At 41.5% G+C, this 22008-nt stretch overlaps 1 protein-coding gene across 1 annotated transcript in view; it reads right to left on the reverse strand.

Moving 5' to 3' along the window:
- Positions 1-15622, reverse strand: part of TMC1 (transmembrane channel like 1) — a 95737-nt gene extending 80115 nt beyond the window's left edge. The window contains exons 1-4 of the mRNA XM_040356383.1: positions 15355-15622; positions 11756-11890; positions 10577-10667; positions 218-299 (exon numbers count right to left, since the gene is read on the reverse strand). Coding sequence (XP_040212317.1) covers positions 218-299; positions 10577-10667; positions 11756-11890; positions 15355-15545 — 499 coding nt within the window. The 5' untranslated portion in view covers positions 15546-15622. The remainder of the gene's footprint in view (positions 1-217; positions 300-10576; positions 10668-11755; positions 11891-15354) is intronic.
- Positions 15623-22008: the final 6386 nt, after the last annotated feature.

Genomic DNA, 22008 nt, shown 5'->3' on the forward strand with positions numbered 1-22008 from the left:
CCCAGCAATACCTTTCAACATGCCTGTAGGCCATTTTTCATATGAGAAAAAACATAGGCTTGGAAAAATGTCCTTTAGCTTGCTGTTACTTTATTTCTATGTTAAAAATATTTTATTAGAGTGTTTCTTAATGTGATAAGAATTAATAATTCATTGCATTAATGGCAGGGCAATTGAATCCATCCATATAAGGAATATATAGTAAATTAAATCTTACTTTCAATCTCTTTAATTTTCATTTCCCATGGTATACAGGCAGTTCTGAAATTTTCAAAATCTCGCTGGAATTTCATCCATTTCTAAGAGAAAAATATGCATGTTAATGATGGTGAACTTGCATCGAATATATATACATTTCATGTGAAGTCTGTACCTGCTAATTAATTTGTAAGTTTAGCAATTCTACAAATGTATTATCTCTCACGGAGATCACAGTACTTTACCTAAAAATCTTTCAACCTCCCCAAAAAGTCAAGAATCATCTTGAATCATGGACAAAGGTGATACAGTCATATAGGGCCAAATTCTCAAAAACATGTGTAAATTTAGGATTATCTAACTTATGTCATTTAAGTTACGGCGCCCTAAGTTGGTGTCGTAAGTACCGTATTCTCAGTGCATTTGCGCACAAAACTGCGCCATCCTTAACTTAAGTTTCAATGCGTAAGGCGTGGTTATGGCAAGTGGGAATGAAGTGGGCGTGCTTCATTGTAATGAGCCGTGACCCCATGCAAATGAAGTGCCGGCCGTACTGCGCATGCGCGCACGAATCTGGACCTCAATGCGCATGTGCAGAACTTTGGTCAGCGCAATCAGTGAGATAGGTAAAAGGCCAAGCGTACTTAGTTTGAAGATCGCCCTGTGTCTAAATAGCCCCAGTCAAACACACTTCAATTGCAAAAGTATTTCCCTGTGTTCCCTTCCTAAAGCAAGTTGCTTCTGCTTTGAACGTTTGTCAGTGTTTGTTGGTAAGATTGGTTTGTGAGAAAAGTGTTTGTGGAGTTGGAGGGTATAGTTGGTGTTTGTTTTTGATAATTTGTTCTTTGTTTTGATTGTTTGCGTGTTTGTTTTTGATAAGTGTTTTTTTTGGTTGTGTTTATATTTTTTGTTTTCCTTTTTTGCCTGTTTGTTGTCGAATTAATAGTAGCTGTCTGTATATTTTTTATTTTGGCTTGTTTGTATTTTCTTTGTTGTGTGTGTGTATTGTTGTTTGTTTTTTGGGTGAGTTCCCTGTTGCTGGGTGTTGTCTGTCATGGCTCCCAAGCGCAGGAAGCTTAATTTTACCCTGGCAGAGAAGCATATACTTGCTCAGGGCGTCATTAAATTTGGGCGATTTCTCCATGGCCCTGAGAGCCACACCACCACCCCGGCCAGGAGGAAGGAGATCCTTCAAAAGATCACCGATCGGATCAATGCGGCGGGGGGGGGAGACCAGGACCATCGCTGGAGTTCAAAAAAAAATTAATGACTTGAGGAGCGTGTCCCGGAACAAGCTGGCAACGCTGCATGCCCATACCAGGGGCACTGGAGGAGGGGGACCCTGCCCAGTCAGGATGAGTGAGGAGGAATGGGCAGTGGCCCAGTGTTTCCACCCACAGCAGGTGGTGGGCCTGCCTGGCTTTGACAATGATCCTCTTATGAGGACAGGTAATTTTTTTGAATTTCTATCTGGTGATTAGCATGTGTGGGTGGGGGAAGGGAAGATGTGCCAAGTGTATGGATCCAACAACCTGTGATTGTTTTGTGTCCTCCCCAGATGGCCAGGAGGTTGCAGCTCCATCAGCCCAGGAGGTGGCAGCCCCATCAGCCCAGGAGGTGGCAGCCCCATCAGCCCAGGAGGTGGCAGCCCCATCAGCCCAGGAGGTGGCAGCCCCATCAGCCCAGGAGGTGGCTGGCCCATCAGGTCAGGAGGTTGCAGGCCCATCAGGGCAGGCTGCTGCACCACCCCCAAGACAGGCTCATGCAGAGTCCCAAGAAGGGCAGGATTCACCATGGGAGGGGAGTGCCCACAACTCCCCTAATTTGGATGTTGAGTGGGAGGAGGATGAGGGGGAGGAAGATGACAATATTCTTATTGGGCAGGAAATAATGATGGGCCAAGATATGACCTTTGAATCATCCCCTGAGGGAACCCCACAGGCGCCCAGAAGTCAGGCCACCATCATGGGTCGCCCCTTCCAACCCTCCTCCAACATGCAGCAGCACCCATGGCTCACTCCAACTCCTCCTCCAAGGCCACAAGCCTCAGGGGCAAGTAGGATGCCGACCCCTGAAAACAGGGGGGGGTTGGTGCGTCTGCCGGTCAGTCTGTTGAGGGACAATGTCCGGCAGACCCGCAGTCTGTCTGCAATACAAAAAACAATGAGCAAGGTGGAGCGCAGCCTGGGTGCAATGAGGGAGTCACTGGGTGACGTGGCCACCAACTCCGTGGGGGTCATCACCTGTTTGTGGGACCTGAGGAACGCCACAACAGGTGTGGCCCAGGAGGTGACTGCCCTCACCCAGGCTGTGCAGGCCAATACCCGGGCTGTGCAGGCCAATACGGCTGACATTACTTCCTGTCTGACAAGGATAGCCGTTGCCTTGGAGGGAAGGCCAGCAGGAGGACAGACACCAGGGGAGGCTGCTTCCTCCCCTGTACAGTCCCCCCCCCCTGAAAATACTCCCTCCCCTGCACAGTCCCCCCCCCTGAAAATACTCCCTCCCCTGCACAGTCCCCCCCCCCCCTGAAAATACTCCCTCCCCTGCACAGCCCCCCCCCCCCGTGAAGATCCCCCAGTCGGCCGTGGCCGTCCCCGTGGCCGTCCCCGTGCCCGTGCCCGTGGGCAGCCCAGAAGGAGCACTCGGCAACATCCCTAATTTGCAGGGGTACTTTTTTTTTTTTTTTTTACACTGTACTTATGATTTGGTTTATGTGTGTGAATGATGTGTGAATGTGGGGGGGTGGCATTCCTGAAAACATAAGGGTGTCACCCTCAGTTTTGGTGGAGTAGGGATCCCCAGGACCAGGGAGAAGTCATCCTAGGTTCCTGAATGGTGTATGAATGCACAGTGACATAATTGGAGCCGTGGCGGGGCGTTACTGCTCCCAAGTACCAAAGGGGGGGGGGGGTACTTGGATCTAATCCAATTCGATGTGCATGTGATGTGTCTGTGCTAGGGACCACAGTGACGTGCATTCATGCATTCTCATTGTGAGATAATTAATGTGCGTTTTGTAAATAAAAATAAACATTCTCTTTGGCATATAAGTAATGTGCATTTATTTTGCAAAATAAAGATTTAAAGGTCACATAATCTCTGTGATTTGTTCTGGGCAAATCAAAAACACAAATATAATTAGGATCCATTTACTGGGCAAAGATGCCTTCAGACAGTTGTCTCCTGATTGCCTGGCCCTCAGCAGACCGGGTAGAGGGGTTTGGGGGGGGGGGATTGCCTGGGTGGGGGGTTAGGTCAGGACATATCTCCACATGCATGCCCCTTCTTAATGCAAAATTGTGCAGTATGCAACATGCCCCAATAATTTTGCATACAAAGTCTGGGGAATACAATAGTGTACCCCCAGTCTTGTCAAGGCATCTGAATCTTGACTTTAGCATGCCAAAAGTCCGCTCTACTATAGCCCGGGTCTGGACGTGCACCTCATTGAATTTTCGTTCTCCGGGTGTTTGGGGGTTCCTAAAGGGGGTCATCAGGTGGGGTCCCAAGGCATATCCTGAGTCACCTGTAAGGGAAAAGACAGGAGGATATTAGTCATGCATGTGCCCCTTGTGATGTCTGCATCATGGGGGGGGCATACCTGACACCAATGTCACTCACCAATCAGCCAGCTGTCTCCATACACGTTCATCTCAAAGTCTCTGTAGATCTTGGTCTGCCTTAGGATGAAACTATCATGGCACGAGCCGGGAAACTTGGCACAAACGTGCCAGATGAGGCCATGTGCATCTACGATCATCTGGACATTGATCGAATGCCAGCCTTTCCTGTTTCTGAACAGGTGTTCAGTATCATGGGGGGGCTGGAGTGCCACATGGGTGCAGTCAATCGCCCCGATGGTCTTAGGAAAGCCAGCAATATTGTAAAGGTCTGTCATTGCTTGCACACGCTGGTCCTCCTGGGTGGGCATGACAAACTGGTTGCTCATGCGCCGCAGTATGGCAGGGACCACCTGATGTAGACATTTACTCATGGTTGACTGCACCATCCCAGCCACACCTCCAGATGCTCGCTGGAATGAGCCACTCGATAAAAAATGGAGGGTTGCCATAACTTTGTCAAGAGGTGTCAGGGCATGGGAACGTAGGGTTGGGGCGATTAGATCCTCATGAAGGAGTTGGGTGATCTCCAGGATGGCCTCCCTATCAAATCGGTAGTTGCCAATCACCTCATAAGCTGGCATTTGCCAAATATCACGGCGTGGCCGATAAACACGCGCCTGTGCCCTCATCCTCCTCCTCTGTGCCCTCCTCCTCCTTTGTGCCTGTAAGGCAGCAAGTGCCGTCAAAATCATTGCTGGTCCTGGCATTTTTAAACAAAAAACTTCACAACTAGAGCTCTAACCTCTAGTCACTACCTTCAGCAAACCCTTCCACAGCATGTGTAAAATTAGGGCTGGTTTTATAATGTGGAAATTTAGTCAGAAAAACTAACAGGTGCGCACAGGGCGGAAAATACGGCACACACACTTAATTCTGAGAATCGCCCTAACTCCCTCATTTGCATATTTGCCTATCAAAAACAGCGGCGAGCCTAGCGTAATTTGCGCCCGGGAATGCGCAGGTGTAACTAATTTAAGTACAGCTGAAAATACGGAAATCTTTGCTTAAGTCGTTTTGACGATCGTGCGCAAATATACGCGCCGTGTAAATTTAGAAAAATGGAGTTAAGTCTGCGTATCTCTTTTGAGAATTTGGCCCATAAATCCTTGTGACTGTGCGATACCTTATGTGCTTTCTAATATATTTAAGCCATGTACAGTCGATTACTTTGCAAACGAACAGAAAGCGAGTGAGGTTTACATTAGAAGTAAATGAGAAAATGCTATCTCCTACCTTCAGAAAATTAATAACATCATTTGAACAAAAATGTCCTTCTTAGGCCTCGTACACACGACCAGTTTCCTCGGCAGAATTCAGCTTCCGACCGAGTTTCTGGCTGAATTCTGCCGAGGAAACTGGTCGTGTGTACACTTTCGGCCGAGGAAGCCGACGAGGAGCTCGGCGAGGAAATAGAGAACATGTTCTCTATTTCCTCGTTGTTCTATGGGAGCTCTCGTCCCGCCGAGCTCCTCGGCGGCTTCAGTGCTGAACTGGCCGAGGAACTCGATGTGTTTGGCACGTCGAGTTCCTCGGCCGTGTGTACGAGGCTTTAGGCCTAGTCTTAAGACTATAGATGCTTTGAACAGCTGGCAAGCTGATCAAAAAAACAAACAAATCCAATTAAAAAAGGGATTTCCCCATCCACATAAATGCTTTCCCACTTTGCCATTGTATTCTGACAGTGGGGACTCCTCAGCTGTCTGAATACACTGATCAGCACTGCACCAACTGTCTACAGTGCTGATCAAATAAAACATCTTCCAACATTCCCATTCGAGTGAAGCCAATCATTAGATTAACTTCTCTTGAACAGGAACGGCCATGATACGTCAAAAACTGCCCAGTTTAGCCAGGACCGGAAAATTTGTGGTCCATCTGTGGCCAGCTTTAGTCACTTGACTAGAACCCAAGGTCTATCCACTACCAATGAAGTTTACTGCACATCATGGCATTGAAAGGGCTAAAACAAGTTCAAACCTAAAATGTAAAATATAGAGTGCACACATATACTTAAATGCCAATTTCACAACACTTAAGCCTCGTACACACGATCGGGTATCTGATGGAATCAAATCCGATGGATTTTTTGTCGGATATCCGATGAAGCTGACTTTCATCAGTCTTGCCTACAAACCATCAGTCAAAAATCCGACCGTGTCAAAACGCAGTGACGTAAAACGATGTGCTGAAAAAAATGAAGTTCAATGCTTCAGAGCATGCGTCGACTTGATTTTGAGCATGCATGGATTTTTGAACGATGGACTTCCACACAGACGATCGTTTTTTCTATCGGTCTTTTATCCATAGGAAAAATTTAAAACATGTTCTATTTTTTTTCACCGATGGGAAAACAAACCGATGGGGCCCACACACGATCGGTTTGTCTGATGAAAACAGTCCATCGGTCTGTTTTCATCGGACAAACCGATCGTGTGTACAGGGCTTAATTAGTCATTACTGTGCATTCTAGAAATAATTTTAGAGTTAGCTCTAATTTGAGGAGAGGTAGGTGTTTTTAACCTCCCTGGCGGTATGATTCTTTCAGAAAAAAGAATTGCAATTGCAAGGAAATTTGGCGTCTTATACTGTAGGCCTGTAATTTTTAGAAATAACTCACTTAAATCTGACCAAACAAGATTCTAATAGGCATCCCGGGTATGACATTTTTTTAAAAACAAAATTATAAATTATAATATAATAAATAATTATAAATAATTATAACAAGTAATAATATAATTATAATAAAAATGATTCAATAATGTAATCAAATCAAAATCACTGAAATTTGCTCAGTTGTAGAATTGTCGCTGTCATTATTTTTTTTTTTTATGACGAATTTCCCCACAAATCGCTATCGCACAATTCTGCAAGTGATTATAATTTATTATCGCTGTTTTTTAGCTGCTCTAAAATCACTTTTGACATAAAGGGACACTTTTGGTTGCTATGGACAATCTACAGTTTACAGGCAGAAAAAAAAAGTTTTTATTATATAAAAGTACATGTAGGGCACTGGGCAGACCACTAGGGACAAGGGGGGTGTGTATTTTTTACATACAGTACTGTAATCTATAAGATTACAGTATACTGTATGTAATGTGTTTGTTTACCTTTTTGAATTTGGCGCCGTTCTCCGCTCCCGTGCGTCGTAACGTCGCAGGGGAGGGAGATTGGCGTCACACGGGGACACTGTGTGAATCGAGCGAGGACCCGCTCGCTCGCACAGCGCTGTGGCATCGCTGGATCCAGGAACAAGGTAAGAAAACTCTGCCTGTGGATCCAGCGAGGCAAGCCCGAGTCTGACTCTGGGTTACCGCTCGCAGCAGGAAAATCTAACCCCAAGTCAGACTCGGGAATACCGCCAGGCAGGTTAAAGCACCCCCTGTGTAAAATTTTGAGTATTGTGCTTTTTTGCCACTCCATCAATGTAAACAGTTTTAAAGCCTGACATATTTGGTAACTTTTTACTTGACACATAGGGTAGATTTGCAAAATCTGGTGCAGCTCTGCATAGAAACCGATCAGCTTCCTGTTTTTTTGTTTGTTTTTTTGTCAAAGCCTAATTGTACAAACTGAAGTTAGAAGCTGATTGGCTACCGTGCCAACCAGATTTTGCACTCTCCAGTTTTAGTAAATCAACCCCATTCTCACCTTTTTATATTTTACCAAAAAAATGAGGTATGTACTAAAATTAGGTTTAATGTAGTTTTTACTGAAACTATACCGTAGATTGGATAAACAATTACACAAATATCATGGAGCATAAAAATTGTAACTACCATATTTATATTCTACGGGTTCTTTGTTTTCAGAAAATACAATGTTTTGGATGTTAGTGGTATGGCCCTTTAATAAAAAATAAAAATATATAAAAAAATATATATATATTTTTTTATTTAAAAATAAATAAAAAAAAGGAGGTTGCTTTGGGCCCTCAACAGTGACAGGGCCCTGGGCAGCTGCCCCTGTTTGTCCTATGGTAAAGATGGCCCTGGATATTTGGGTAGCAGCACTGAATTTCTTTGTTTACAACATTGCACTTTAACATTGGGCAGCACTGTTAAACAGGAGCGACATCAATAATGAAAATCTAGCTGTTTGATGTAAATAAATCTGCACAAACAAATTATGAATACATAAAGCATATTAAAGCGGAGTTCCACACAAAAATGCCTGTCATTTGGCACCTTTCAGGGGGGAGGGGGAAGAGATACCTGTGTAATCCAGGTATTTGCTCCCACTTCCGGGCATAGGTCACCTAAAGGCTCTGCGGCGATCTATGCCATGTCCGGCCCCTCCCCCCTCCTCCCCCCCTGCAGTAGGGAACCAGGCTGTGAAGCCGCAAGGCTTCACTTCTTGATTCCCATACCTAAGATGGCGGCGCCTCCACCCAAGAGCCAAGGAACAGATTGGCTTCGGGGAGGACATCGCCGGCGCCCTGGACAGGTGAGTGTCCATATTTTAAAAGTCAGCAGCTGCAGTATTTATAGCTGCTTTAATAAGACAAGGCTTTCTTGTGACAATTTTGTCTTGCAAAATTCAATTCAGTTCCCAAGTATTTTAGAGACAAAAAAGTCACACAAAAAAGGTTTGACCAGTGGTAATTTTTAAAGCTTATCTCCAGGTTTTAGTGAAGTTTTATTAGTTCTTTTGGACTTTTACTACTAGATGTGCCCACTGTGTGCTGTATAAACTGTATGTAGCCTCAGCTACATACAGAATACAGTGCTGTGCTCTGGCAGTGGTATTGGAACATCCCATCCTGCTCCAAGAACAAAGTGTTACTCAGCCATTTACAAGGATCTTTGTTTTCTATGAATGAATACAAAACTTCCTCTAAATTAGCTCACATGGAGATCGTGATGTCATCTGCCCACCTTGTTGCTATTTTTAATGCAGCACTCAGAAAATTTACAACTGAGAGATCATTTTATACAGGCTTCCTTCAGAGCTTCTGAGACATCATTCAAACTGATAACTGGTCCTGGTAAATTCAGCATACAGAGGGGCCACAACAGGGAGGAAGCCCTGGACATACGATGCCCATAGTGCTTAGATTGTTTTGGCATACCTCTAAGGCAGGTCATACATGGTTCGAATCTCAGCCGGTTCAGCAGGAATCAGCCAAGATTTAAACCGTGTATTTGCAGGCTGAATGTACCCAGTTGATCGATGAGTACAGCCAGCATGCCTAGTTTTACCTGTGATTATTGCTAGCGGCTGCTATAGCTGCTAGTAATAATCACTGTCTTCTCCCGGCGGGGAGGGCTTCCCCCACCCCCCGCCAGGAGAAGACAATGGCAGGAGGGATTCCCGCTTCAAAACTGTCTGTGGTTTCAGGAAGGAAATTCACTATGTGTATGGCTGGCCTAACTCCAAGGTCTTAATCTGGTTACATGAGAACACATGATTAGCGGTTTGTGGTGAGCATGGCCTTGCTAAGCTAAAGTCATCACAACACAATCACAACAATTTATTTTTTGAGTAAAGATAATCACATTTCTTGTGTATTACTTTTACCCATATCATTATACAGTGGTGAATGGGAGGGAGGCTTTCAACATTTTACTTGCTATTTAAAGACTGAGGGCCAGATCCACAAAGAAGTTACGCTGGCGTATCTATTGCTACGCCGCAAAACTTCTAGTTTGCTCCGGCGTATCTTTGTTTTGTATCCACAAAACAAGATACGCCTGAAGCTGGGCTAGATCCGACTGGCGTACGTCTTAGTACGCCGTCGGATCTAAGGTGCATATTTACGCTGGCCGCTAGGTGGCGTTTCCGTCGATTTCCTCGTCGAGTATGCAAATTAGCTAGATACGGTGATCCACAAACGTTCGTCCGGCCGGCGCATTTTTTTACGTAGTTTCCGTAAGGCTTTTTTCGGCGTATAGTTACCCCTGCTATATGAGGCGTATCCTATGTTAAGTATGGACGTCGTTCCCGCGTCGAATTTTGAAAATTTTACGTGGTTTGCGTAAGTCGTTCGCGAATAGGGCTTTGCGTAGAATGACGTTCACGTCGTAAGCATTGGCTTGTTGCGGGTTAATTTGGAGCATGCACACTGGGATACCCCCACGGACGGCGATGCGCCGTTAAAAAAAAACTTCATTTACGTTGGGTCAAGTAAAATTAACATAAAACACGCCCACATCTTTAACATTTGAATTCCGCGCCCTTACGCCGGCAGATTTACGCTACGCCGCCGTAACTTTAGTATTTTGCCTCTCAAAGTTGCGGCGGCGTAGCCTTAATACGATATGCTACGCCGAACTAAAATTACGATCCGCTATGTGGATCTGGCCCTGAGTATATATTCTAGGAACCCCTTTACCCGTTCTTCATTGTACATGGTATTGAATTAATTGCCCTACCTCTATTTTTGGGCCCTTCCTCTCAAAATAAAGACAATGCTTATATCATTCTTGGTACTATCACTGGCTGCATGTTCATACAAGTTGGCAGCTTTTGAGAGACCTCCGAAATTCATGACCATAAACGGATATACATAAATCTGCCATACACAGTTTAAATCTCAATCTGTTAAAATTAGTTGACTCATTTCTATTTTTGAAGGATTTTTCCATAAACTTGTAAAACACAGATTGCTCCGGTATCCTTGTTTATGCAAATACATTACTAGATGAGGGATAACTGAAAGGTAGATGGCATCCCACCTCCCCAGCAAAGGTTACCTTTTATGTAAATGAAATGTGAAAAATAACAAGTTTAGCAAAATAAAATCAACTTACTTTGAGCATCATGACTTTATATGCATAAAACTTTTTGCCTTTTCCCTTTCCGAGTGCTCCTTCAAACTTCTCCACAAACTGCTGAGCATCCCTAAAATTTTGGAAGCAAATCATTTATTCCAATAATGTAGACACTACAAAAAAAAAAAAGAACCGACATGTTGACACATTTGATGTTACATTTGTAAAATGTTGGCACTGACAAACTAACGTAAGCATTCATATTTGTTTTAAAATAGCAAACATGTCATACTTACCAGTGCTGTAGAATGGTTTTGCACAGAGCAGCCCCAATCCTCTTCTTCTCAGGTCCCCCACTGGCATTCCTGGCTCCTCCTGCCTTCTGAGTGCCCCCATAGCAGCCTCTTACCTGAACAGAGCAGCCCCAAACCTCTTCTTCTGAGGTCCCCCACCGGTGCTCCAGGCCCTTCCTCTTTATTGGGTGCCTCCAGAGAAAGCGGCACCCATGTCCATTGACACACGCCCCGCTCCAGCATCACTGGGTTTGATGGACAGATGCTATCATTCTGTCCAATGAGATGAGGAGAGAGACAGCGGAGGGAGAATGACAGTGGCAGGAGCCGCTGTGCTCTTGCACATCGCTGGATCAGATCAGGCTCAGTTAAGGAAAAGGGGGGGTCTGGGGGGGGGCAGCTGCAGCACAGAAGGTTTTTCACCTTAAGGGCTCATTTACACTTGCTTCGGCTTCAGCAAGGCTTCGGACAGGCTTTGTTAAAGCTCTCTGACTGCTAGTGAAAGCGCCTGACACTAAATAAAATGGTTAGCCTACAGTCCTGTTTACACCTGCTTTTTCTTTGCTTTGCTTCGGCTTCACTTCAAAAATTATACCCCATGTAGCTTCAGTGGTTCTTCAAAGCATCTTTAAAGCCTCTATAGAACTCTATGGCAAAGCTCGCTTGAAGCCCCACAAAGCCTCATCGAAGCCCCACGAAGCCCCACCGAAGCTCCATCGAAGCTCCACCGAAGGTGTAAACAGGACCTAAGCTAACCATTTTATTTAGTGGCAGGAGCTTTGACTAGCAATCAGAGAGCTTTAACAAAGCATGTCCAAAGCCCTGTTTTGAAGCAAGAGTAAACTAGCCCTAATGCTTTCTTAAGGCTTTAGAACCACTTTAAATATTTAACGACAGTGAATGTTACAATGGTGTTAAGTCTTACTTTAACACTTCCAACTTTTGCTTCATTTTCCAAGGCTTGTTTCTTATAGTTGCAATTAGTTTCTTTTTTTCCTCTACCGCTTCTTTTAATTTATCTAGCTCCTCCTCTGTGATATCGTCTTCATCTTCGTCAGACCTACAAAAGACATTTTTGTTAGCCAAGTAGGCTTCAGGCTATCATCTATAACAAATATCTATATTGTGTCTGATTGAATTAGAATCATATGACACATTATAATACACATGGAACTAAGCTTTTTACTAGGCTAAGGTAATGGGCACTCATTAGATCTAAGCTATTAGTAAAACAGAACAAGTAAAGTGTCTCTGAACAGCTTCCTGGATCTGTTCCTGATGCAGGATGCCTTACAGACATGTGCAATTTGCTTCTTTACAAATTTGTTTTCAGACTAAATTTGGCATATTCGTTCATTCGGAAACATCCGAATGAACGAAAGACTTTTTGACAAATGCGTATGAAAACGAATTGTCAGAAAGAACGAAAATACGAAAGAATGAAAAATGATTCAACCTAAGAGTTTAACGAATCAATTACATTCTGATAAAAAAAAATTGGATTTTCGTTCTTTCCGACTATTCGTTATCGCTGAATATAAAGAAATAATTAATGCATTTTTGTTCTTTAAATACATGTGCTAGTAGCTGTCTGAGGCCTACTACAGTAATCCCAGTGCTACACACTGACTCCAAAACAATGAATAAAATCGTAACTAACGAAGGATACGAATGCAACCAATGTCCGAATGAACGAATGGTCCGAGGCCGAAGTAATGAATGCTGCAACAGGACTGTTGTATCTGGCAAGAAAACGTATTGCTCATTATTGGATGGCCCCGGGGGTCCCCACAGGGAAGCAATGGATAGCATATGTCAACTCCCTGTTGGGCAGAGAATACCTGGCCTACAAACGAAGGAAAGCAGAGGGTAAATTTGAGGAGATTTGGTACTCCTGGTTGAGAGAGGCGAGTGTCACACCACCAAAACTGGTGATGGATAGATTCTCTATGTAGAGAGCAGAGGACTGGGGTGGGGGGGGAGGGGATGGGATATAAAAATATAGAGATGTACATTGGAATACTATAAGAATGCAAAAATGTTGTATAATGTATGTCAATTGAAATGCAATGGATGCCGAGTAGGCATAATTATGTATGAAATAAGAAAAGATAAAATAAAAATGAAGTGGATGAAAAAAAAAAAAATGAATGCTGCATCTAAACGGATGGACCAAAACAAATATGAATGCATCTGAAGTTACAATTGATCCAAAGTAACGAATGCCGATCATAATGAATTATCCGATAAACAAAAATAAAAATAAAAAAACACAAATGAAACGTAAGTGAAAAGAAACAAATTTTTCGGCAGTGCACATGTCTAATGCCTTATGTAGCTACATCACTTCAGTTAACCTTGGAGTGGAAGTTACAGCAGGGAGGCGTTGGACAAGTTGTCAAGGGGTACAGCAGAACAATGATTAAAGTCCACATTTGAACCCTTAAAAAAATAACTAAAGTAAATAGAAAGGTGCCCTCAAAAAAAATGTATATGCAAATCTATTATTATTATTAAGAAAAGCATAGAATTAATTAAATTGATTTCTTATTTTCCAAATAACGTAGTTTTTTGCTACACACGGTCAATTTCTGTGAAACAAAAAACGACGTTTTGGAAAACGACACAAAAAAAAAAAAAAATGTATATGCAAATCTATATTATTATTAAGAAAAGCATAGATTTAATTGAATTGATTTCTTATTTTCCAAATAAATATGGTACTGTATATATATATATATGTATATATATATATATATATATATATATATATATATATATATATATATATATATATATATATATATATAAACAATATAAAACAGGAAGAGAAACAATAACTCAAAGTGAATTTATTAAAACTTTTTAAGAAAAATACAAAAGTCGTAATTTTATTCCAACCATTTCATAATGAACTGTCACCCAAAAAGAGTACTAGATTTTAGGCTAATAACCTTTTTTCTCTGGGGTACAATCTATATATATAAAACTCAACGTGTGTATATATGTATGTTCCAGCATCACGTCCAAACGGCTAAAGATATTAACATGAAACTTGGCACACATGTTACTTATATGTCAGCAACAAACATAGGATAGGTGGTTTAACCCTTACCCACCCCCATTTGCTATGGTCGGGGTTTTTCTTTAAAGTCCCATTCAACTCTATGGGAAATACATGTTACTTCATAACGTCCAAACGGCTGTAGATATTTCGATAACACTTGGTCACATGTTACTTATATGTCCACTTAAACTATAGGATAGTTAATTTATCCCCCAACTACCCCCATTTGTGAGGGTCGGGGTTTTTGTTTAAAGTCCCATGCAAATCAATGGGAAATGTATGTTCCCACATAACTTCTGTACGCCTGGAGATATTTCAATAATACCTGGTACACATATTACTTATATGCCAAATAAAAATATATGACAGTTAAGTTAACCCTTACCTACACCCTTATATAAAAGATGGGTATATTTATATTACTATGATTTTCCTCCCCAAAAGGTTAAGATAGGAAGACCGGGCAACGCCGGGTATTCAGCTAGTTATAATATAAAACAATAAATGTGACATTCAAAATATACTTTTGGTATAACCACCAAAAGTCCCGCAACACACGGGTACGCCACTGGTCCAGAAGTGGTGTACATGAGGCCTTATACAGTAGCTATGAACTACAGTTTATACACTTGCTACACTTGTCTGTGTAAAAGCAACATTGTGCGCTATCCATTGTGTACTAAAGCACAGAGGGGAAGGCTGAGTAATAAGAAGCAGAGATCACCCCAGTACTGAAGATAACAGCAGGGAGGAAAATAAAGTGCTACATAGACAAATGTAATGCCGCGTACAGACGGTCGTTTTTTGTCATGAAATAAAACGACGTTTTTGAAACTTCATTTTCAAAAACTACGTTGCCTACACACCATCGTTTTTTCACAATGCTCTAGCAAAGCGAGGTTACGTTCACCACTTTTTTCCATTGAAGCTCGCTTCATAACTAGCTTCTGGGCATGCGCGGGTTTAAAAACTTTGTTTTAAACGTCGTTTTTTGCTACACACGGTCAATTTCTGTGAAACAAAAAACGACGTTTTGAAAAACGACACAAAAAATTCAAGCATGTTCGAATTTTTTTTTTCTCGTTTTTTTTAAGACATAAAACGACGTTTTGTCCACACACGATCATTTTAAATGACGTTTTTTAAAACGTCGTTTTTTTCATCACAAAAAACAACCGTCTGTACGCAGCATTACATTTAGCAGAGTGAAGAGGAATGTTACTTTGAGAAATAGAGCAGAGAAAGAAGTGTTACATTCCATTCCCTTGGGGGGGGGGGGGGTAAAGTTGAAGGTTTGCAAGAATCTTCCAGTAACTATGACAGGAAACAGGAAGTACTTTTCTCTCCTGAAGTGAACTACTAGTAGGTGTAAAATCCTAGCAGCATGCATAAATCCCTGTATGATTAGTACAAATAATGTCATACAGTATAAACTACAAAGTCAGCACAGAGGTTACCCATCGTCACCATCCTTTTTCTTCTTGTCTTTCTTTTTAGTATTATCCTTTGCTTTTCTGTTGGCTGCTCCAGGTCCCTTCCTTCCTCTTTTCCCCCTCTTGCCAGCTGGAGAGCCTTCTCCATCTTCTTCATTTTCTTCATCGGGGACATTTGCACCTTCATCATCAGTTTCTGCCAACCAAGGTTTCATGTTTGGTACCCTCCAGTTTTTCTCCCGACGTTTTGGAGGGAGATCTTCCTCACCCTCAGAGTCTTCCAGTTCCCCTTAGGCATAAAAAACACAAAGAAATCCCTTACTCAAATTTTTACAAACTGTTTTTGACTCATCTATGCTAGATTGCTTCTTGGTGCCCTACCTGCTCTTGAAGATTATAAAAAATGATAAAGATCTGCTGACTTGCCCTACCACAAGGTTTATGGCAACATTGTAGATGTAGGAACTCTGTCCTATACTGTTGTGTCCCTAAATACATTTAGTGTGTTTGCTGCTGGTCTGTAACCAGCCTGACCATCAATTTAACTTTTTCTAGGCTCTGCAGGTCAACCCTTAGCTCAGTGGGTTGATTGTGTCTGCCTTACTGTAAAGCTGGTCATAGATGGGTAGAAAATTGATCAAAAAATCATTAGTATTTGATAAAGATCGGTCGCACACGCCTGAAATAAAGCCATCATCGTAGCAACATTTTTCCTCCATATGTCAACATATTATGAATCGCTAATAACAAATGGTACACCTTGAGCAATTTTATGATCAGCGGCAATGATGTAAATTTTTTTTGACCTTTACTGTATTTATAGCTGTATTTATTTCACCAGCTAACAAAGAACATGTGAAATTACACATCGTTACTGTGTGCGGCAAATCTGCCGTTTTGAGCAGTCTTTTTATTGGCAAATGTGTTGAGTTTTTGCTATGGATTCTCAAAAGAAGAGGAAGGTAGCAATTTTGGCAAGGGGAAAGATCTTTCTTGTGCTTCCTGGGTTACATTTTACCATACACATGGGTTGTACACAGGGCCAGAAAAAATGTCCGGGGGGGGGGGGGGCAGAGGATGGGAGGCCAGCGAGGCAAGAATAATTTTTAATTATTTAAAATTTTCTATCACATATGCTTTTCTGCACAATTGCGGTAAAACAGTGGGAGGGACCTAAAACTTCAGCCTAAATACAGAGTGCAGGGATCAGAAGTACCGTATTTAATGTGCAAGGGTTAGGTGTATGAATTTTCAGCAAGTACAGAAAATACGTGTTGATCTTGCCAAAAAATGCATTTCTCTTTTTACTTCCTGAAAGTTGAACTGGAAACATATTTCAATGTTACCAGTATAGAGGGGCAGGGCTCATGGGTAATGCACAGGTTGACAATATGTACTATACAGAGTGCAGGGATCAGATTGCGCAAAGCACAAAATGCACAGTCATCTACAGTACTTCCCTTAAAGGGTCAACACCTAGAAACAGATAATTTTGCCCTATCTAGGGGCCAGTTCACACCAGAACTGTTGTACATTTTTTCAAGCTGTTTCTAATCGATTCAACTACCAACGTTTACAAAATCATTAATTTACGCACCAAAATTCTGACATGAGGGTTGCCATAAAACTTTGCATTTCAAGAATTGAAATGAGCCCACTAACATTTAGAAAGTTGAACAATTGAGCAATTCAACGCTTTTTTAAACTATTTTCTACCCATCTATGGCCAGCTTTAGGAAGGTTCCAGTAAGTAGCATGGGAAGGACAATCACTGAGTAATTCATATTTATCTGATACAACAATTCCCTGTGGAGAGTTTTCAGGGCTATGATTTGGGGAGATGATAAATATTTGGCCCACTTTTCCAGTATTTGTACTGGGCTTTGCTTGGGCAGAATGTCTGTTTGGAAGATCACTGATTGTACTTTGTCTCAACCAAGGGCATGTGCTGTAGGGCAAATGACATTAGGTGCTTCCTGGCATGGACATCTGGAGGTAACAGGGCTAAGGGAATCTTCTTGCTGAAGAGTGTCGCAGAGGAGCTAGGTAAAACTGCCATCTGAACATTGTGAGAAGGATTTACCATGCACCAAGCAAGTTGTCTTGGAATAATCTAAAAGTGTTAAGATACATATTGCTTGAAGAGAGAGCTCCATTGATACTTGAAGTGGTTGTAAATACCCAGTGAAGTGAATAGCCTTATATAATAAACAGAGATTTAATTTTTTTCCAAAATAGGTTTTACTTGTTTATCTACAGTCTTCTGCTCTCTACACCCTTTAAAAGGTGCAGATTGTGTTAAAGTCCGATTCCACCCGCAATTTTTTTTTTAAAGTCAGCAGCTACTAACATTTTTAATAAGGACACTTACCTGTCCTAGTCGTCTGCGATGTCGGTCCCCTGACGGTCGATCGCTCGGTCTTGGCGACTCCATCCTTACTAAGGGAAACAGGCAGTGAAGTCTTAGGCTTCACTGCCTGTTTCCTACTGCGCATGCGCGACTCGCGCATCGCTTTGAGAATGGACGGCTGCCTCCTGAAATACACACAGTTCCCAGAAGGCAGCGCGGCTCATTCACCAGAAGACACAGCAACGGAGGAGGAGACAGGAGATCCATTTTTTTTATTATTTATTTTAAGTTGTATGAGGAAAAAACAAATATATTGTGGCCCAGATCCCCTTCTGGGGTCTCTCAGTGGCATTCGTGGCTCCTCCTCTTCTCAAGTGTCACATAAGAGAAGTGCACTCCTTCGGGACACCCGTGCCGGCGAACTCCCGTGTCCTGCTGCTGCGTCTATTGACAGCAGGACTCAGCCGCGCCCCCGGCGCCTGCGTTGTTGGATTTGTTGGATTTGATTGACAACAGCGGGAGCCAATCTATCCAATCAGGACACGAGACACTGGCTAGAGCTGAAAGAACAGGTTCAGGTAAGTAAACGGGGGGTCTGGGGAGCTGCTGCATGACAGAATTTTTTTTTTTTACCTTAATGCATTAAGGTGAAAAAACATGAGGGTTTACAACCTTTAGAACCACTTTAAGTAACCAAGTTCAAGCCTGTTGAGTTCCTTCTTTCAGGTCATGGGGCACTTTAATAACAGAAGTATTTTGGGATTGTTTAGAATTTTCAAGAAGCTGATAGAAATGAGACACCTATTCAACCACTTGACCTCCGTTAGATTTACCCCCTTCATGACCAGGCCATTTTTTGCAAGACGGCTTCGCGTTACTTTAACAGACAATTGTGCGGTCATGCCACGCTGTACCTAAATACAATTTATGTAATTTTTTCCCACAAATAGAGCTTTCTTTTGGTGGTATTTGATCACTACTGCCTTTTTATTTTTAAGTTTTTGCGCTATAAACAAAAAAAAGACATTTTGGAAAAAAAATAAACAAATATTGAATTTCTTCATAAATTTGGACCAAATATGTATTCTGCTACATATTTTTGGTAAAAAAACAAAACACAATAAGTGTATATTGATTGTGTTTTTCCTTTACAGAGCTCCATCCTGTGCATCCTCCTGACGATCGGCAGTTACCGGCGGACACCCATTGGCCAGCACTCGTTGATCGGCTTACAGTGCTGTGAAAAAGTATTTGCCCCCTTCCTGATTCCTGATTTTTCAATAATTTTTTTTGCATATTTCTCACACTTAAATGATTCAGATCATCAAACAAATTTTAATATTACACAAAGATAAGCTGAGTAAATCCGAAATGCAGTTTTACAATTATTATTTTGTTTATTAAGGGAAAAAAGCTGTTCAAACCTGCCTGGCCTTATATCAACAAGTAATTGCCCCCTCCCATGCTGAATCATGGATAAATTGTGATTAACCACAATTTTTTTGGAAAGCTGGGTTTCACTTGCCACACACAGGCCAGACCTGTTGAATCAATAAATCACATAAATAAAAGCTGTCTGACAAAGTGAAGCACGCTAACAGATCACAAAAACCCACACATCATGCCACAATCTAAAAAAAATCAAGAACAGATGAGAAACAAACATGTATCGATCTAGGATTGGTTTCAATGCCATTTCTAATGCCGCGTACACACCATCACTTTATGTGATGAAAAAAAATGACGTTTTTAAAAACGTCACTTTAATTGACCGTGTGTGGGGGAAAACTTTGTTTTATGTCTTCTAAAAAACGACCAAAAAAAATTTAAGCATGCTTAAATTTTATGTGTCGTTTTTCCAAACGTCAACTTTTACTTCACAGAAATTGACTGTGTGTAGTAAAAAACGTCGTTTAAAACGACGTTTTTTCACCCGCGCATGCCCAGAAGCTACTTATAAAGCGAGCTTCATTTGAAAAACGTGGTGGAATGTAACCTCGCTTTGCTAGAACATTGTGAGAAAAACGATGGTGTGTAGGCAACTTCGTCTTAGAAAATTGAAGTTTCAAAAACGTCATTTTTTACTTCACAGAAAATGTCGTTTTTTTCATCACATAAAGTGATGGTGTGTACGGGGCATAAGGCTTTGGAACTCCAGTAAACCATGTGGAGAGCCATTATCCACAAATGGAGATAAATGGAGATAACTTTGAACAGGAGTGGCGGCCAGTCTACAAAAATTACTCCAAGAGTATGACAACGACTCATCCAGGAGGTCATAAAAGAACCCAGAGCAACATCTAAAGAACTGCAGGCCTCACTTTCCTCTGGTAAGATCAGCGTTCATGATTCAACAATAAGAAAGAGACTGGGCAAAGTTGGCATCCATGGGAAAGATCTAAAGCCACTGCTTAACAAAAAGAACACAAAGGCTCATCTCACATTTACCAAAAAAAATCTTGATTTTCCCAAGACTTTTAGGCAAATATTCTGTGAACTGATGAAACAAAAATAAAACTTTTAGGAAGGTGTGTGTCTCATTAAATCTGGCAAGAAAACAAATACAGCATTTCATAACAAGAACATCATACCAACAGTCAGGTGGTAGCGTGATGGTCTGATGCTGCTTTGCATGACCTGGATGACTTACCATAATTGATGGAAAATGCTGAAGAAGAATGTCCGCTATCAGTTTGTGACCTCAAGCTCAAGTGCACTTGGGTTATGCAGCAGGACAATGATCTGAAACACAACAGCAAGTCCACCTCCAAATGGTGAGAACAAGGCAAAATTTATGTTTTGGAGTGGTCTAGTCAAAGCCCGGACTTAAATTCAATTGAGACGCTGTATCATGACCTTACACGTTGTTCATGGTGTAAAACCCTCCAATGTGACTGAATTAAAACAATTCTGTAAAGAAGAGTGGGCCAAAATTTCTTCACAGCAATGTGAAAGACTCATTGCCAGTTATTGCAAAAGCCTGAATGCAGTTGTTGCCGCCAAGGGTGGCACAACCAGTTATTAGATTTAGGGGGCAGGCAGGTTTGGACAGCTTTTTTGCTTCATTAAATGAAACCATCATTTAAAAACTGCATTTTGTATTTACTCAGGTTATCGTTGTGTAATAATAAAATGTGTTTAATGATCTAAATCATTTAAGTGTGACAAATATGCAAAAAAAATTAAAATCAGAAAGCGGGCAAATACTTTTTCACAGCATTGTACATGATTCTGCACAGAGTGACTAAAGTAAATCTGCTATGGGGCAGTCAGCAAGTGGTTAATATTTAGAAAATATGACTTCTGAAATATTTCATGTTCTGTCCCGTCAAACAGAATAGTTAAGCAGAAAAATAACTTCCAGTTTTGGTTATTTCATTTGCTTTTTGATATAAATTAAAGAGAATCATTTATCAAGCAGTCTCTTTATGTGACATAGATGTGCTTGATTTTGCTAAAGCTAGTGGTGCATGCAAACATTAATTAGAAAGATTGACGAGTAGTGATTGAGTTGTGTTTTCATCGACATACACAAACTACCTGAATAGAAAACCTGTCAAGAGAAATTAAGGTGCTTTTTTTTTAAGGCTTCTGAAGGTTATAAAAGTTCTCTTCACCGATACTGAAAGATTTTGTCAAAGGAAAACCTGTGATTTGGCTTGGCGATTATGTGCCAAAATCCATTGCTTGTTCCATGATGTACTATTTTTTTATCCACTTTAAAGCAAGAATGCTTAGGTTTTGTTCCTATTACATGTCCTTGCACTTCAGAAAGGGATGAAGATCCTTTCAATATTGAAATACTTATGTAAATAAAGAGCTATTGCTCTTTCTAATACTGGTGTTATCATGTCATTTTAGAGTAAAATAATATTTAGTTGAATTCTTCTTTAAAGCTGAACAGCAGAGAAAAAATATTTGTGAAAATTTGCACTGTAAAAATAAACTAGGACTAATTAGATGCCTGCCATGTGTGGCTGCTGCTGTGTTTGAGAAAACTCACTTCAACGCATACAGTACAGTAAAGGCCCAACGTAAAAAATGGAAAAGTACATTTTTGGGCTAGAGTACACAGACCACCGCAGATCAGTTACTCTGCACCTCCTCAATTCAGAAAACATCTTGAACAATTTTTACAGGGTACAAGGTAATCTGTGAGTCCTCTAATGACAGAATACTTTGTGTTGAAAAGAATGCAAGACATTTTCTGAATAGAGGAGGTGCAGAGCAAGTGACCTGCTATCCTCTATGTACTTTAGACCAGATGTTCTATGTACTTAACTGTACAGGCTCAATGAAAGCAAGAGTTTTCCAAAATGCATCAACAA

The sequence above is a fragment of the Rana temporaria genome, chromosome 1, assembly GCF_905171775.1.
Source record: "Rana temporaria chromosome 1, aRanTem1.1, whole genome shotgun sequence".
In the NCBI taxonomy this organism is placed as follows: domain Eukaryota; kingdom Metazoa; phylum Chordata; class Amphibia; order Anura; family Ranidae; genus Rana; species Rana temporaria.